The sequence below is a fragment of the Nicotiana tabacum genome, chromosome 15, assembly GCF_000715075.1.
Source record: "Nicotiana tabacum cultivar K326 chromosome 15, ASM71507v2, whole genome shotgun sequence".
Lineage (NCBI taxonomy): Eukaryota > Viridiplantae > Streptophyta > Magnoliopsida > Solanales > Solanaceae > Nicotiana > Nicotiana tabacum.
In genome coordinates this window covers 114498978-114514413 of record NC_134094.1, presented here as the reverse complement: position 1 = coordinate 114514413, position 15436 = coordinate 114498978, and the positions used below count along the sequence as shown (strand labels likewise).

The following is a 15436-nucleotide window of genomic DNA, read 5'->3' as shown; positions in this document are numbered from 1 at the left end:
AGACAAATGTTCCTCTGCGCGCAGGGACTTTACTAGCATGTCATCAATATAAACTTCCATTGATTTACCTATTTGTTCCTCGAATATTTTATTTACTAGGCGTTGGTAAGTAGCTCCTGTATTTTTTAGCCCGAAGGGCATTACATTATAACAATAGGTTCCATACTTGGTGATAAACGAAGTCTTTTCTCGGTCCTCCGGGTTCATTTGGATTTGATTGTACCCGGAATAGGCATCGAGAAAAGTAAGGATCTCGTGGCCGGCCGTGGCATCGATCCCCTATATAGTTGAGGGATCCTACTTTAGATATAATTAAAAATACATAGTGGGAGACCCATGATGAATCAGTTTTTCCATAATTTCTGCCATGATTTTCTCCTCTAGTAGGATTGCAACGGCTCTTGTCTATGAGCTCAATATTGACTCGAGCTTGGTATCGGCTCGAGCTCTCGATCTTGACTCGAGCTCGATTCTGACTCGGATCCTTATATTGATTCGGGGTCAGTGTTGGTTGGTCAGTATTGATTTGGATTCGAGCTCAATAATGATATCGAGCTCGACATTAATCGGTCCCTAAGGCTCGAAGCTTGGTGACCTGACTTCGGACCTCAACCTGATATTATGAAAATGCTTCTCCGATCCAATGCATTACCATTTCGACCAGTTCATATGAAGGACTAACCGGTTTTGACCGTATACAGATAGTCCCCTCGTTTCTCGGGAAAGATGTAGCGAGAAACAGAAATCAATCAAAATATATATATATATATATATATATATATATATATATATATATATATATATATATATATATATATATATATATATATATATATATATATAGGAAGTTGATGGAACGTCATTTCAGGGTTAGATGGGGAAACAAGAGGCGAAGCAGCGAGGGCCCTATCCACAATTCTAATGTCGGCTTATATATTTTTTTGAAATCCATTCATGGTAGGGAGGCAAAAATAATTTGCTTTTACCATATCACAAGAGACAGCAAGAAAACAAATACTAGAAGTGAGAGGGAGCGCGGAATAAGGATTAATTTCACTGTATCCATCAAAAAATGGGGCAGCATACATGCTGCAACCAGCAAAAGGTTAAGAGAGGGCTTTGGTCTCCTGAAGAAGATGAAAAGCTGATCACATACATTACCACTCATAGCTATGGCTGTTGGAGTGAAGTCCCTGACAAAGCTGGTCTTCTTTTCTTCTTACTTCTTAACACACCACTTCCCCTTAGACACCTATCGTAATGATAAACGGCTCGTCTCGCCGTGACCTTCTCTTGAATTCTCAAAAAAACTTTTGTCGCTCCAAAATAATATTGTATAGGCGCTCTTAAAATAATAGCCGAAAAAATATTATATATATTTGTGTATGTTATATACAGATTTTTGCATTTTTTAGCTACCAAACGGCAATAGTTTCGGCCACGGGCTAAAAGTGATCTTTGTCCCCTTTAAATGACATTTATGCAAATCCATATTGAGTGGAATATGAAATTACTCTTATTTTTGAGATATCATGAATTTCCATATAGTAGAAAAAACCATGCACATTGCTGGACTGAAAGTTCATAATTTGGTGGTTTTGGATATAGGGGTACAAAGGTGTGGGAAGAGCTGTCGGTTGAGGTGGATCAACTATTTGAGGCCTGATATAAGAAGGGGAAGATTTACTCCAGATGAAGAAAAGTTGATTATCGATCTTCATGCAGCTGTGGGAAACAGGTATAGTAGCTTAACTTTTTAACTTGTTTCTTTTTCTGGAGGCTCTAACGCTGAAACCACTTCGTAAATCATCTTAGTAGGAACTTGTATGCACTAAGTACTTATACGGAGGTTCATGTATAAAAGTGTGAATTCGCTTTATCTGAATCTTAAGACAGGACCCTACCCTATTCTTGAATCCTCCGTCAAGCCATATTCGATATACTATGCATTTCCTTATGTTCCTAAGATGAAAAGGGATCCTTCTACCTGCTGACCCCGAATTAAAAGGACAGTCTGGTACACGAAATATCCTGCGTTTACGTAGAGTTGCACCCAAGGAGTGTGATGTAAGGCAAGTATAACTGGTCGATTCCAAAAGAATGTAAGAATACAAAAGTGTAAAACTCTAAATATTTGTAGGATAGCTCGGTATCATGTGCTATGCTAGCCAACATTTTCATCTTCTTCTTCGTTGGACAGCCAAATGCATAATTATAATTTTAGTCGTCAATATTTTGAAAGAAACTTTTGGTATGCATATGCAAAAATGAATTCCAAGTATATTCATTTCCAAGCAACATGTAGCTAGCAATACCCTTCAACGTTTCTTTTTCCCATTTCTAATTTCGGTTTCACTTTCTAAGCAAGTCTCAATATATCTAAGATATCACGTAACTTATTATCGATAGCGTATAGCTCACACAAAACTAGTCCAGACAATTTCATTATCAAAGTACTTTCTACAGGAGGCATTGTCAGCTTACTAATCTCTTTTCGAAGACGTTAAGGAAATTTGATCATATGCTTTCGTGTTGATTTTAATACTAAATTAAACAGCTACTGTTGCTCTCCATTTTTTATTTTTTTTGGAATTACACCGTCAGTCCTCTCTATATCCTTTATAACAGCATTTTAATTACTACTTCCTCCGTTTCAATTTATGTGAATCTATTTCCTTTTTAGTCCGTGCCAAAAAGAATGATCAATTTACTTATTTGGAAACGATTTACATTTATGCAATGATTTATAGTCACACAAAATATATTTGCCTCATTTTACACAACAAGTTCAAAAGTCTTCTCTCTTTTCTTAAACTCCGTGCCCAGTCAAATGGGTTCACATAAATTGAAACGAAGGGAGTATAACGGCCAAATTTTCTTTGGAACCAATTGTTCATGTTATGTTATAATATATGTTTTCTATAACAGCACTTTACTATAGCAATCAAAAAATATCTAAACAAACGCGGTTGTTATAGAAAAGTTGGATTATACTGAACTCATTGCAAGTCCGGTAATTAAATAGTATACTTAAAAGAATTACATTCTTTTTCCTTTTTACTTTCTATCCTTTCTCATATTTCAGTTTTTTAACGTGGACTAATTGCAGATGGGCTCATATAGCAAGTCACTTACCTGGAAGGACAGATAATGAGATAAAAAATTATTGGAATTCTTGGATAAAAAAGAAGTTAAAAAAGCCTTCTCCACATTCAACAAAGACAACTACTTCCTGTGATAAGAACCAGTCCCAATTTGCTTATAACATAACAAATCAGCAGCACCAAATCTTCAGTAGTCAAGATTTTGGAACAAAGCCCCAAGTCCTACAAGAATCCCTATGTTATTCACCAAATTCATTCGTTTTCGACACTACTAGTACCAGCTCGTTGTTCCAAGACACATTGTCTTTGTACTCCGAATTCGGGCAAACTCATGAACAACAAAACCATGAAGCTCAAACGAATTCAAATTATTTGCCTCCATTGATAGAGAGCATGGATCCACAAATGGGAATACCTTCAGCTTGTCGTACTAACAACATGTTAGACGTGTCAGGGCAGATGGGAAGAAATCAACTAAATGAATGGGGCGTGGAAACGCAACAATTTTATCCAAGCTATATAATTTGGGATCAAGAAACAAGCCCGCTTATTGGGGACGACCTTTTAGCTCCAACCACATCAAACATTGAAGAACTATTATCTTCTTTTCCTTCCTAATCTTGTGGAACTGTTAATTCTTTTTTTATTTTTAAATTCCTGGTTTAATTTTATTCGGGGAACGTTGTTATTCAATTGTGAGATGGTGAAGTGAGAGGTCTTTCAACTTGCCAAAGCTTGTTACTTAAAAGTGGTTGACGTATACTCAGAAATTCAAGAAAGGAAAGGGAATAAGAAACCAAGTTTCAGTTGATCCTTCAACGTATCTGTCTAATGAAAGAACGGGCCGTCGTAGTTCATATTATCTTCTTTTTTTAAGGTTCTAGCATACCCTTTAATAAAAGTATTTAATATTCTTAATTACTATATGACCATTTGTCTAAAGTATCCTTTATCTTTCCTTAACCATCACATTTGGTCAATACTTTACTGATTGAAACAATAAGGCAATTTTAAAATATGTGAAACCTAAACTTAGAGATGTGATTTATGATGATTAGTGAGCTTCCATTAAGAAAAACAATGTAATTTTGGAAAACAATACTAATAATGACTTCGATTTAAGGAAGTCATTCCCTTAGTGTATCACTCAAAGTGTCATTTAACGCTCATATTTACACTCAAAGGTCAAAGGCTTTTGTTACCTCGTGCAATTGAACTTATCACTTCAGCATTTTCTCTCACAAGGGTTGTTAACAATTCTCTACACAAACCAACTTCTCAAATCAATAGGTAACCAAGTTTCGGTTTGCAGTGGAGTTTATGTCATTATCAAAGAAGGTTAACTAAGCTAACGGACTATGAATCAAATCAACATACAATAAAACAAAAGAAAGAAGCGTGAAAAAATTAGCACGAACTGAAAGTAAAGCACACAAGAAACTAGATTAATATTATTTAATAAGAACAATAATCAAGTTTATCTAGTTTAGATGTGAAACATTAGAAGAAAACAGTTACACTAATTAAAGAAACTGGACACTTTTCTGGAAATTTCTTCTGTTACATTCACCAGGGAATGAAAAGTACAACTTCAGAATTGATGCAAAAAATAAGACTCCTAATCACAGTGGCAGGTTGTTAAAACTGGACAGTAATGAAAAGGCTATGTCGAACTTTTTTATTCCAACTGAAACTGCTACAATCTGCTCCAAAGCCTTCTTCAAAACAGCTCCAAAACTTCCAATGATACCAGAAGATCAAGTTCTTTCAAATCTGCAGGTGTTCTCCTGTTCCAGAATTCGAACAGTCCTCAAGCAGTGTGTACATACGAACTTAAACTGTAAGAGTCATCAAAGAATAACTTCGACAACTTCCTGTCACAACCAATTTCCAAATCAGTTTGGCGTAACCCCAACTGAACCAAACTGCAGAATTTTTGACAGTGCAGAAACTGGACTATGCAGAAATAACTGTGCGAAACTGGACTGTGCAGAATTCATAAATCAGTGCTGAGATCAGCTCTGCATGGAAGTCGATGGAAGTCTGAAATTTTCGGGATAGCTTCTTGAGTTGCTGTTTTGCTGCAGATTTTGCAGCTCAAATTTGACCCAAGTTGATTCAATTCACACCAGACTGTCCCAATTCCCCGAAAAATCAAGTTGCTTTTTTACAACTACAAATATCCTTCATTCCAAAAAGACTTTAGTAAAAAGGAATTGAAATTCAGATGATATTTCCCACCCACTTTGGTGAACTTTGGTTTCAATACACTGTAAACAGTTTCAAACCTTCAGAACTGATTCTCGTCCAAACAATACTAGTATATTACACAGCAGATACCGAATTCAATCACAAACCCTTTCAATAAAAAAATCGAAACTTCAAATTCAAGTTTCCAAAATACAAACTCAAATCGGATACTCAGAATACCAGAATTTTGGAACAAATCCTCAAACCCTGAATTGAATCTTCTAACAGCTAATTCGATTCTAACAGCAGCTAACAAAGAAGAATTCAGTTTAAAACTCAGATTTCAAGTTATTCAACAGATTTCAGCTAAGAAACAGCAGCAGGTTCTCAAAAATTAAACTGGGCAAAATCTGGACCAAAAAATTGCAATCTGCAATTTCTGCAAAAACTAAAGAATGAAACTGTATTGAACTTCTGTTAAAGAAAACTGAAAAAAGAAATGGAAACTTAAGAATGAGTATCGCCTTTGCAGAATAGTCCCTTCTTCAGCACCTCGCCAACTTCAGCTGGTTTTTCTGATCTTAATCCAGCTTTAAACAGTCCCCAGCTGAACTTTTCAAATCAATTTCCACACTCTAGAAACAAAACTACTACAACCAATACCAATTAGTTCGACTAGAACCAGCTGAACACAATTAATTTTAAAAGCTTGGGAAATTTGATCTTTGTTCAAATCAGTGTTAGGTATTAGACGATAGCTGCAACTAAGTTTTAGCAAAGCTTTTTGGTTCAAATTTCTCAAACTTCAGCAACACAACTTTAAGTACAATCACCGAATGCAAAAATTTTCAGTAGTGCAGAATACCTGTGTAATAATTGAAGTCAATTTGAGTTCTACAATTTCCGGGTAACCTTATTCCGCTTTCACGAAATGCAGTCCGCCTCCGCGATTCATGCAAGTTTTCCGGCGTTTGCGTTTGCAGCATTCCTCAGGCAGACGAGGCCTTCTACAAATTTTCAGCTTCTACCTTCGTTGGAATCCTCCTCAAATCAACCCCAATGGTCTCCAAGGGATCATAATTCATACATATACAACGTGAAACAATCCTAGTGTTTTGATCGATTCAACTAATTACGATGGCTCTGATATAAATGCATATCTTAAGGAAATATGATCTTATTTCTTAGGAGAAGGGCAGTATCTTTTTCCTTTCTTTTTTTTCCCTTTTCATAAGTGTCCTGTTAGAAACTTTTTCTTTCATGATTCAAAAGATAAAGTATGAAATAAAAGAAATAAATGTTCCTCAGAGGACATAATAAAAAAAAGATGAAGTATATAAATAGTATTCTACGTGACGTACGAATTAAAAATGGGTACAAGATGCTAGTTTCCCATCATTACATGCTTTGTGCCTACTACAGAGATTGTAGCCATTAATTCCTTCAAGATTACATTAACTCATGGAAGTAAGCAGCTATTTACTTTTCTTTTTTTCTTCTTTAAGCGGCATAGGGAAACCTAAAATTTACCATTCAATGTGCTATTAGCGTATGAACCATACCTCATGCTTATTCTACACTAAAATGAGATGGGCTGAACATATGAAAAACCAGCCATGCTTCTTACTAAGTCTCACAGATCCAGAATCTAATTCTTGAACTTGAGTTTTTCTGAAGGATAAACTTTATCTACTCGACGTCCATTTTGTCCATCCCCATACGAGAAATCTCTGCCACGGAACTTCTTACTTTGAGTTGGTCTACTGCCGGCTTCACTGTTTTCCTGTTTGTTTCTCCTACGACTGTCAATGTAAAAGGCACAAGATTTATGGTGATTGACCAAATAGAGAAGATTGCAACTAATCGAGAGAGGAAAGAAAATAACAAATGAAATAGGACCACGAATCTTAAGAATTAGTGAAATACAAACCTGAAATGCAGCAACAGACACAATACACCAACAAGTGCAGTGCCTTTGGCAACTGTTTTCAGCAATGGCCTGTGACGATGTTTGTCATTTAATTGACCAGCATCTGTTTCTTGCCGCCTCGGTGAAGCATTTTCTTCCAACACATATGATACTTTATGTTTTGTATCACCCTATTTAACAAAAATAAAACAGAAATTACCAATGCGATTGAAAGGCAAAGTCTTGAAATCGTAAATTAAAAGAGTTAGTTCAAGAAAATTTGCGACGAAGAATACTTACATCATCTCCTGGAACTGTTGGTTCACATACTTCACTTGCATCTCCTGAATCGTAGACAGGGGAGCAGGAACAGGGGAACCCTTTTTCAATATGTTCACAATAATATGCAGAAATAACAGAATTCTGATCCATGTTAACACCATCCAGAGTCATGGATGGTTCACATGTACTACTGACTTCATCAGAAACAAATTTCAGATACTGTGAATCACCATCACATCCTTCACTAGGGTTAACTAAAGACACATTCTTAAGATTATTTCTACATGCAGTATCAACAAACTTATTTTTACTTCTAGCAGCCTCCATTTCTTCATCAAAATAATTTGAGTTATTTCCATGCGATGAGACAATTTTATCAGTAAGAGGCTCTCTAGCAGCAAATTGCAATCCATCTGGACAGGAATATGTCAGCTCAGTGAGACTACCAGAAATTTTAGGTTTTACTATAGAAGGTTCTTTAGTATCATGAAACATGAGCTCGTTGGTTGCAACATTCAATGCATTATGACTTGCAGATGCATACTTATACTGCCTATCAGCATCATTTTCCAGCATGGCACAAGGAGTTTCTGCTGTTAAACAATCATCTGCATCAAATTGGTCATCGAAATCCAAAGCACGCACCCGACATAATACAGAGCTCATGCTAGTGGTTGATGAGACCTCTGCATCTTCAGTATCAGAAAATTTATTCTGAAGTCCAATTTGGGAAGTCCTTTCGCTTAAATTTGGTTCATGAGAATCAATAGCCATAAAAAGGTTCAAAATATTATCTTCACCTTTCCGCAGTACAGGAGTACTTCCATCAGTTCCACCAATAACTGAATCTGTGAATGCTAAGTAGTTAGATATATAACTACTTTCCACGTCATTGTCATACATAGAATCTCCAACAACTGACTCATCATTTACCATGTTAAGGTCGCTATAATCAAAGTGTATCCTATCATTGGTAGTACTATATTTCCCTCCATTTCCTCGAGAAGTTCTATGATGTGATCTTGATTGAGAACTGGTGCAAATTGATGAACAACTATCTTCTGTACGGTCATTCCTAGCACACTGAGATGGAAGAGTTTTAGATAATTCTGATCCGTACTTGCAGAAATCACATTTATAAACATGGTGGTCATGAGAACATGAGAGTACACTAATTTTCTCTCTTCCATTCTTTCTAACAGCTGAATGTTCGTCAATAGAATTGTCTGCATCTGAATCTGTGGCGTTATTATCTTCAAGCTGATTCATAGATGAGCAACAAGACTCTTCTCCCACAAACTTGCTCTCAGCCTCGTTAGATTCTTCAGATAAAGAATCATAGTTTCCTTCAGATTCTCTGGTTTTATTTCTCTATAGCATACATATGGATATATTAGCATCTCTAATATAAGGGTTAAAGCATTTTTGTTATAAGGAGAACAAAAGAAGAAACAAAATAGTGTACAATAGTTTCTACTAATGGTGCATTTAACCTACCTCCATATGTTTTGATCTTGTTTCTTTATACGAGTAATAACCAGAAGAACTTGAAAGGCTGCTTGATGTCTCCAAGCTTCTTCGAATGCCACCTACCATATCTTTTGGCATGACCACCGTATAGGTCACCAAGTCAAAGTCAGGAACCTAAGGGTACAAACAGGTTTATAGCAGAAGTAAGGAAGTATAACTAGCAACCCCGAGAACATAAGAACTAGACAAAGAAGCAGAACTTCTTCAGAAGGAAGTGAATAGCCTCTGGGAAAAGATCCTTACCTTCAATTGTTTGGAACAGGCCTTATTTGAAAGTGCCCTTATGCAAATACAAACTTTACGAATGTTCTTTTTCTCAACAACATCTGATGGGGAGAAGAGATCGATACCATTTAATCCCAGTATTTTGCAGATCTGCCAAAACAAGGGATTACAAGGCTATCCCCTTTTGTCGGGTGTCATTAAGGGTTTTTTCCCCCTCTTAAAGAGCATTATCGGCTGTTGAAATAGAGCCAAATCAGACTAGAATGCAGCTATGACTTACCTTCAAGAAGGAGTCAACATTAGAGTAAGGCATATATCTCCCACTGCATCTCCGTGAACCAAGTGGTTCATACTTCAAATGTCTTAGCTCGCCACACTTAACCAATAGCATATTCCATAATACTTTGGAGACTTCAAACCTACACAGGTTATCACTTCCAAATGTTAATACTGTTATATTCGTGAAACAAAGAGAAGGAAAGGAAAAGAGAAACGACACAGTTGGAAAGGTTAGCAGCTAAACAAAATTAACAGATAATTCAAAAATTAGTTAATCTGACATGGATGGCTAGGATTCATTGCAACCAACGGCTCAGATCAACTCTCAGAAAGGATATAAATAACTCTAATCGATGTGGGGTCGGGCATAATGAATTCTGGTAAAATTACTCTCTTTCCTCGTGCATTTCTCTCTTAGCCCTCCCTCTCTCTCTCTTCTCTCTGAATCCATCCCCTTCTTGATTCTTCTTCTCTCCATTAATTTCTCACTCAAGTTCTTATTGCAGGGTTATTGAATAGCGAATGCAGTTGATGTTGGTGACTGAAGTTATGAGGAATTGGAGTTGTTAAGCTGAAGCTGCGATTCGCAGTAGATTAGTTGATATTTCAGTTGTAATTGTTATCTAGTTTCCTTAACTGTAGTAGCCGTTAAACAGTTTCCTGGTTATTTTCATAATTCCATTGCAATTTCGACTTTTTGGTCTAGTTAAATTGAAGTGGAATTACCAGCTTGGTTGAATTGAAATATTGAGGTCATAACATATACAAGGTCATATCCCCTTGACCATCTAGTAAGCTACAATATTCTTCGGAGCCAAAGAGGATACAAGTAAACATCAAATTTAAGCCAACACGTGGGAAATGAAATGATACAGTGTAAAGGTGCAAGAACTAGAAGTAGTAGTCAAACTTACAGAAGATCTCCATCGGCAAGCAAATCAGAAATATGTAGGTGCTCGTCAAACCTCATCTTCAGAACTTCCCCAAGCCATATTCTAGTTTGAGTCTGAAATATACATCATCCTTATCAACACAACACACACACACTGACAAGTGAGAACTGAATTTCACAAAGAAAATAAAAAAAGAAAAAGACCTGCAAAAAGACATCATCAAGTTCCCGGAAGCTAGATTCAGCCGAGGATTTGGAAGAATCGCCGCTGACTGCGGCAGCAACAGCTCGGTAGCCGCCCATTGTTTTTTTCAATAATTTCACTTCTGAAATATGAGTAAATACCTACACTGACATATAGCTATTTTTATGTTCATTTTCAAATTTCAAATTGTAGAGAATGGAACATTAATGGGAAAAATTAAATGTGAGGATGGAGGAGCAGCCGCGTAGACGCAGCTACTGCGTGCAGTGACAGGGAAATTTAATTATTTTAGGGCAGGAAATAGTGAAAAAAATCCATGTGGACGGACTGTGTTTTACTTTTATGTCACATGAAAACAAAAAGAGAGAATCCGCTCCGCCAAATTTCGGACACACTTTTTGTTTTTTTTCACCCTTTTTTCTTCTTCGCCCCCTCCTTTTCGGGCTTTCCGCTGCTGTTCCTCCCATAATAATACAACACTACATTCTTTTTTATTTGGTTTCGATTTTTAAGATAAACCGATGTTTTTTTATTGATTTATCTAGTTTTGTCTTTTTTTGAGTTTTTTTCCTTTGTATATAAAGTACAAATATTTGAAAAGTGTTTTTCTCGTGAATTTATTTTACTCCCAGGAAAATGAATTCTTTATTAAAAATAAAAAATTATTTTTTAAAATTCTTTCTCAATCTTCCCCGCACTATTCTTCGTTCCTACTCTCACCCCACCACTCAACCCTTACCCTCCTCCACCACCAAACATCGCCACCGCCACTCCGGCCCTTAAACCCTGCCCTACAACCCTCCCTCACCCTTACTCATTTCGTCTCATATAGCGTTTGCCTAAATAATATATTTTTCAAAAATATTTTCTGATACCTAATCAAATATCGAAAATTAAGTAAAAAAATCACTTCTTTTCAAAAAATAAAAAATAAAAATTCCTCATAGCAAACACACCCTTATTCAGAGTAATTTTGTTAGTCAATTGTGAGATGGTGAAGCAAGAGATCGTTCTAACTTGCCAAAGCTTGTTACTTAAAAGTGTGACGTATGCTCAGAAATTCAAGAAAAGAAAGGGAAATAAGAAACCAAGCTTGCTTATATGTTTCTTTTGATCCTTCCGCGTATCTACCTAACAAGAGAACTGGCCATCGTAATGTATCCGTGCTATTTTTTTAAAGGTTTTTGCATACTCTTTAAAAAATATATTTAATATCCTTAATTACGTGACTATTTATCTAAAGTAAACATCTCCTTTAGTCAATACTTCGCCAATTAAAAAAAAAGATAATTGTGAATAAAAAAACTACAGTAATAAGTAACTTTTTTTAAATCGTTAAATATTTTAAAATAAACTTAATTTAGTAAATGAGTAATATCCAACCATAGTCTCCACCATTGCGCATTGAAGCTAGCGCCAGGGAGTAGGGGGATAGAAAGGATGTTGTCGAACGATAGAGAAAATATGGCAGTTTCTTTTTCTTTTCTATTGTTAATCAAAGTTGAAAAAGAGCAAACTGAATTAAGAAAGAGAAAATAAAAATGCAATTTGTTAGCTTATGTACGATTTTGTGAACATGGCAAAACAAAAGTGTAAACCTGCAGACTCCCTTCGCCCTCTCAACATGTTACATTTAAGAAAACATAGAGGCACAAAATTTGTACTAATTCAGTACTTTTTTTATCTTTTAGTGGAAGTGACATGTCCAGGGTTTTTGCAATGTAGATATTATATTTCTCGATAAAGTAGTTTATGATATATATAAATGGTTTATAATTTATATATGTCGATATAAATACCAAGTCTGAAATAATTGTTTTCAGTCATATGGCCCAAGCAAAATTAGTAGATGCGGAATTTACTTTGCCTATTGCTATCTTCTTCTCAATAATCTTTCGCAAAGGTGTAGAAAAAAGAGAGTTGCTTTTTTCAGTTATTTACAGAAGGAAAGTCGCAGTTAAAAGGAAGAGTGGTCATATTTAAATAAGACAACTCTTGTTTATATGACACCTATTACCAATTGTTGTCTTTTTTATCTTCATTTTTAACTTTATTTTATTTTATTTTACGGGTTAACCCACATAATTGACCCAATTTATTTCCTTCCCCAACAATATATTAGAGTAATATGATATGAACACACAATTCAAACAACCTGTAAATCTTCTCAAGATGGGCCGGTGTCCCATCCCTTATAGGAATATTCCTATTTCAGACTTTCAGTCCACATTGATTGGATTTTTATTTTTTCTTCCTCGAGGATATGCAGGACATTATTTAAGGCAAAGTAGATAGAACTTCAACTATGCGACGCAGAGCACTTCTATGGTCCTCAACGAGCAAATTCAAAATCATGAATACGTATTGGTAAAATATGATATGACACAGATGATTAAAAGGAGGACACGTGAAATCCGAGATGGAATGGTTGAAGACCAAACAGTCATTACACTTATCATCGGAATGGATAACGTTCATAAAAGTGTATTAAATGATCTGTGTTTGGTAGCATTTACTAAGGAATATTCTACAGCATTAAGAGTGACGGTCCGTTACAAAAAAATTGGCATTTACACTCAACGTTATATCTTCATCAATGACCCTCATAATTGGCATTAAAGGAGGGCATGATCTTAGGACCATTTTCCCTAGGGATAATTATAAATAGTGATCTCAGTTACCATTGTAAGCGACACGAATTTTCTGGCAAGAACATATACTATATTCTATACAAAGCTTTATAAAATTTTACTCTCTTGCTTTCTCATCTCATCATTGTTGTGTTCGGAAATCGTGTTCACAGAATCACTATCTTTGCTATTTCATCTACATTTCAAGGCTAAGTACTGTGTATTTCTTCGATTATTATATTATTTCAAGATCAAATTAGTTCATTTGTCTAGAAATCACACATAAATTTAACTGTACCATTTTACGGGTAAATAATTTGGCGCCTACCGTTGGGTCTAGATAGTCGTGCAATTAAATTAATCCTTGCTTTTTTTACTAACGTGTCTTGATTATTTTGTCTTTAAAAAAATCACAAAAAATGGCATATAACACTGTTAACGATGCACGCAACCTTGCAATTCTAGGGGATCAACCTCATTTCGAGGATTCGATCAGTGACACCCGCAATAATGGGAATGATGCCACACCGGTGCATGACAGGCGATACCCTCGACGGGTTCGGGAGACAACTCCCGATGATTCTGACGAGGAACAAGTAGCGGATGCTGTGAGGATCCTGCAAAAGCAAAAGGCAATCATCCTAGGCCATCTCACGCGGCAAGATCAGGTTATGACGGAACTAAAGCAGGCACTATCAGGTGCTTCAAATAATGCAAACAAGCGCTACCCAATTCCTCCCGTTGTTCACGCATACCAAACAACGCAGAGAGTCGACAACAACACTCCCAGGGGTGAAGTTGGCTCCGATGGGGCTGGGGGGAGTAGAACAGGTCTTAACAACGAGAACGATTCATTCAAGGATGAGCTTTTACGATTCATGAGGGAAGTAAACGCCAGCATGGATCAAATCTCGGGCACACCACCAGTATTGAAAGGCCCGAACTCGAAGAAGTATGTTCAATTACCGTACAAGACAAATATGACACCAGAACTAATCCCGAAGCGTTTCAAAATACCTGAAGTTCCAAAGTATGATGAAACTTCAGACCCGCAGAAACATATTACCACCCGCACAACGGCAGTGAAAAGAAATGATCTAGATCCTCACGAAATTGAATCTGTATTGCTAAAGAAATTCGACGAAACTCTCACGAGGGGAGCCTTAACGTGGTATTCATTACTGCCCGAGCATTTCATAGATTCTTTTGAAATGCTCATGGATTCTTTCATTAAAGCTCATGCCGAGGCCAGAAAGTTGCAAGCCCGGAAGGCCTACATATTCAGAATCACGCAATGAGAATCAGAATTATTACGAGAGTTTGTTACCCGATTCGAGAAAGAAAGAATGTTGCTCCCGGTCATCCCGGATGAATGGGCAGTTGAAGCATTCACCAAAGGATTGAATCCGAGAAGTTTAGACGCTTCCCGGAAGCTGAAGGAGAGCCTGTTTGAGTTTCAAGCAACAACCTAGGTAGATGTTCACAACTGGTACGAGTCAAAGATAAGGATCAAAGATGACCAGGACGTCTCTACATCATCGGCCAAAGGACGAGAGAAGAATAGAGAAAAATCAAAGGATGACTACGACACGGATAGGCGGACCACGAGGGGTCAGATTTTGCCCTACAATCGCACTGAAGGTCGTGGCAGAAATTTCTGAGCAGCAAACAAGTTCACCGTTGACGGAGGTATTGATCATGGTCGAAATAATAGATCACTTCAAGATAAACAAATGCTGGGGTCTCGAGATCTTTCTTACCCCCAGGTTATCATAATATAAATTAAACGTCAGTGTAATGGAACTGGTGTAAACCATGAGGAACATTTAAAAAGCACGATTCCCGAGACCTATGAGGTCCGATTCCAGCCAGAGGGATCCGAATTTATAGTGAGAATACCACAGGACGAACGGCCACCGGACAGGGGACTGCCGACATCTTCGGGAGGAGGTGGCAATGCTATTGAAGAATGGTCATCTCCGAGAATTCTTGAGTGATCGAGCTAAGAACAATTACAGTCACAACAGAGACAACACGAAATCCTCGAAAGCAGGATAAGAATCCACAGAGATTGGATTTAAATAGTATTCTCGTAGTTCGTACCTCGATTACTATCCAGGAGGATCAACAATAGAGATTAATACAATTAAGAATCGAAACTAAATAAGAACCTAAACTATTGACTAATGA

At 36.7% G+C, this 15436-nt stretch overlaps 2 protein-coding genes and 1 long non-coding RNA gene across 4 annotated transcripts; 1 reads left to right on the top strand and 2 right to left on the bottom strand.

Annotated features, from left to right (window-relative positions):
• The first annotated feature begins 975 nt into the window (after positions 1 to 975).
• LOC107778356 (uncharacterized) lies at positions 976 to 4001 on the top strand. Its single transcript, XM_016598605.2, has 3 exons — positions 976 to 1205; positions 1609 to 1738; positions 3110 to 4001. The coding sequence occupies exons 1-3, from the start codon at positions 1073 to 1075 to the stop codon at positions 3720 to 3722; spliced, it is 876 nt and encodes a 291-aa protein (XP_016454091.1). The 5' UTR covers positions 976 to 1072; the 3' UTR covers positions 3723 to 4001.
• Positions 4002 to 4522: 521 nt separating this feature from the next.
• Positions 4523 to 6322, bottom strand: LOC142169490 (uncharacterized). The gene is made up of 2 exons (XR_012699405.1): positions 6160 to 6322; positions 4523 to 4978 (listed from the first exon to the last, which is right to left on the bottom strand). It is a non-coding gene; the product is annotated as an uncharacterized LOC142169490 (long non-coding RNA).
• A 286-nt stretch (positions 6323 to 6608) lies between these two features.
• LOC107778354 (uncharacterized) lies at positions 6609 to 11087 on the bottom strand. Of its 2 annotated transcripts, XM_016598603.2 has the most exons (9): positions 10616 to 10921; positions 10434 to 10525; positions 9521 to 9659; positions 9259 to 9390; positions 8983 to 9129; positions 8656 to 8856; positions 7504 to 8568; positions 7225 to 7394; positions 6609 to 7096 (listed from the first exon to the last, which is right to left on the bottom strand). In XM_016598603.2, exons 1-9 carry the CDS (start codon positions 10712 to 10714, stop codon positions 6943 to 6945), a joined length of 2199 nt encoding a protein of 732 aa, XP_016454089.1. In that variant the 5' UTR covers positions 10715 to 10921; the 3' UTR covers positions 6609 to 6942. The 2 variants fall into 2 exon arrangements, with proteins under 2 accessions (XP_016454089.1, XP_016454088.1); XM_016598602.2 differs by having other exon boundaries at positions 7504 to 8856; positions 10616 to 11087.
• Positions 11088 to 15436: the final 4349 nt, after the last annotated feature.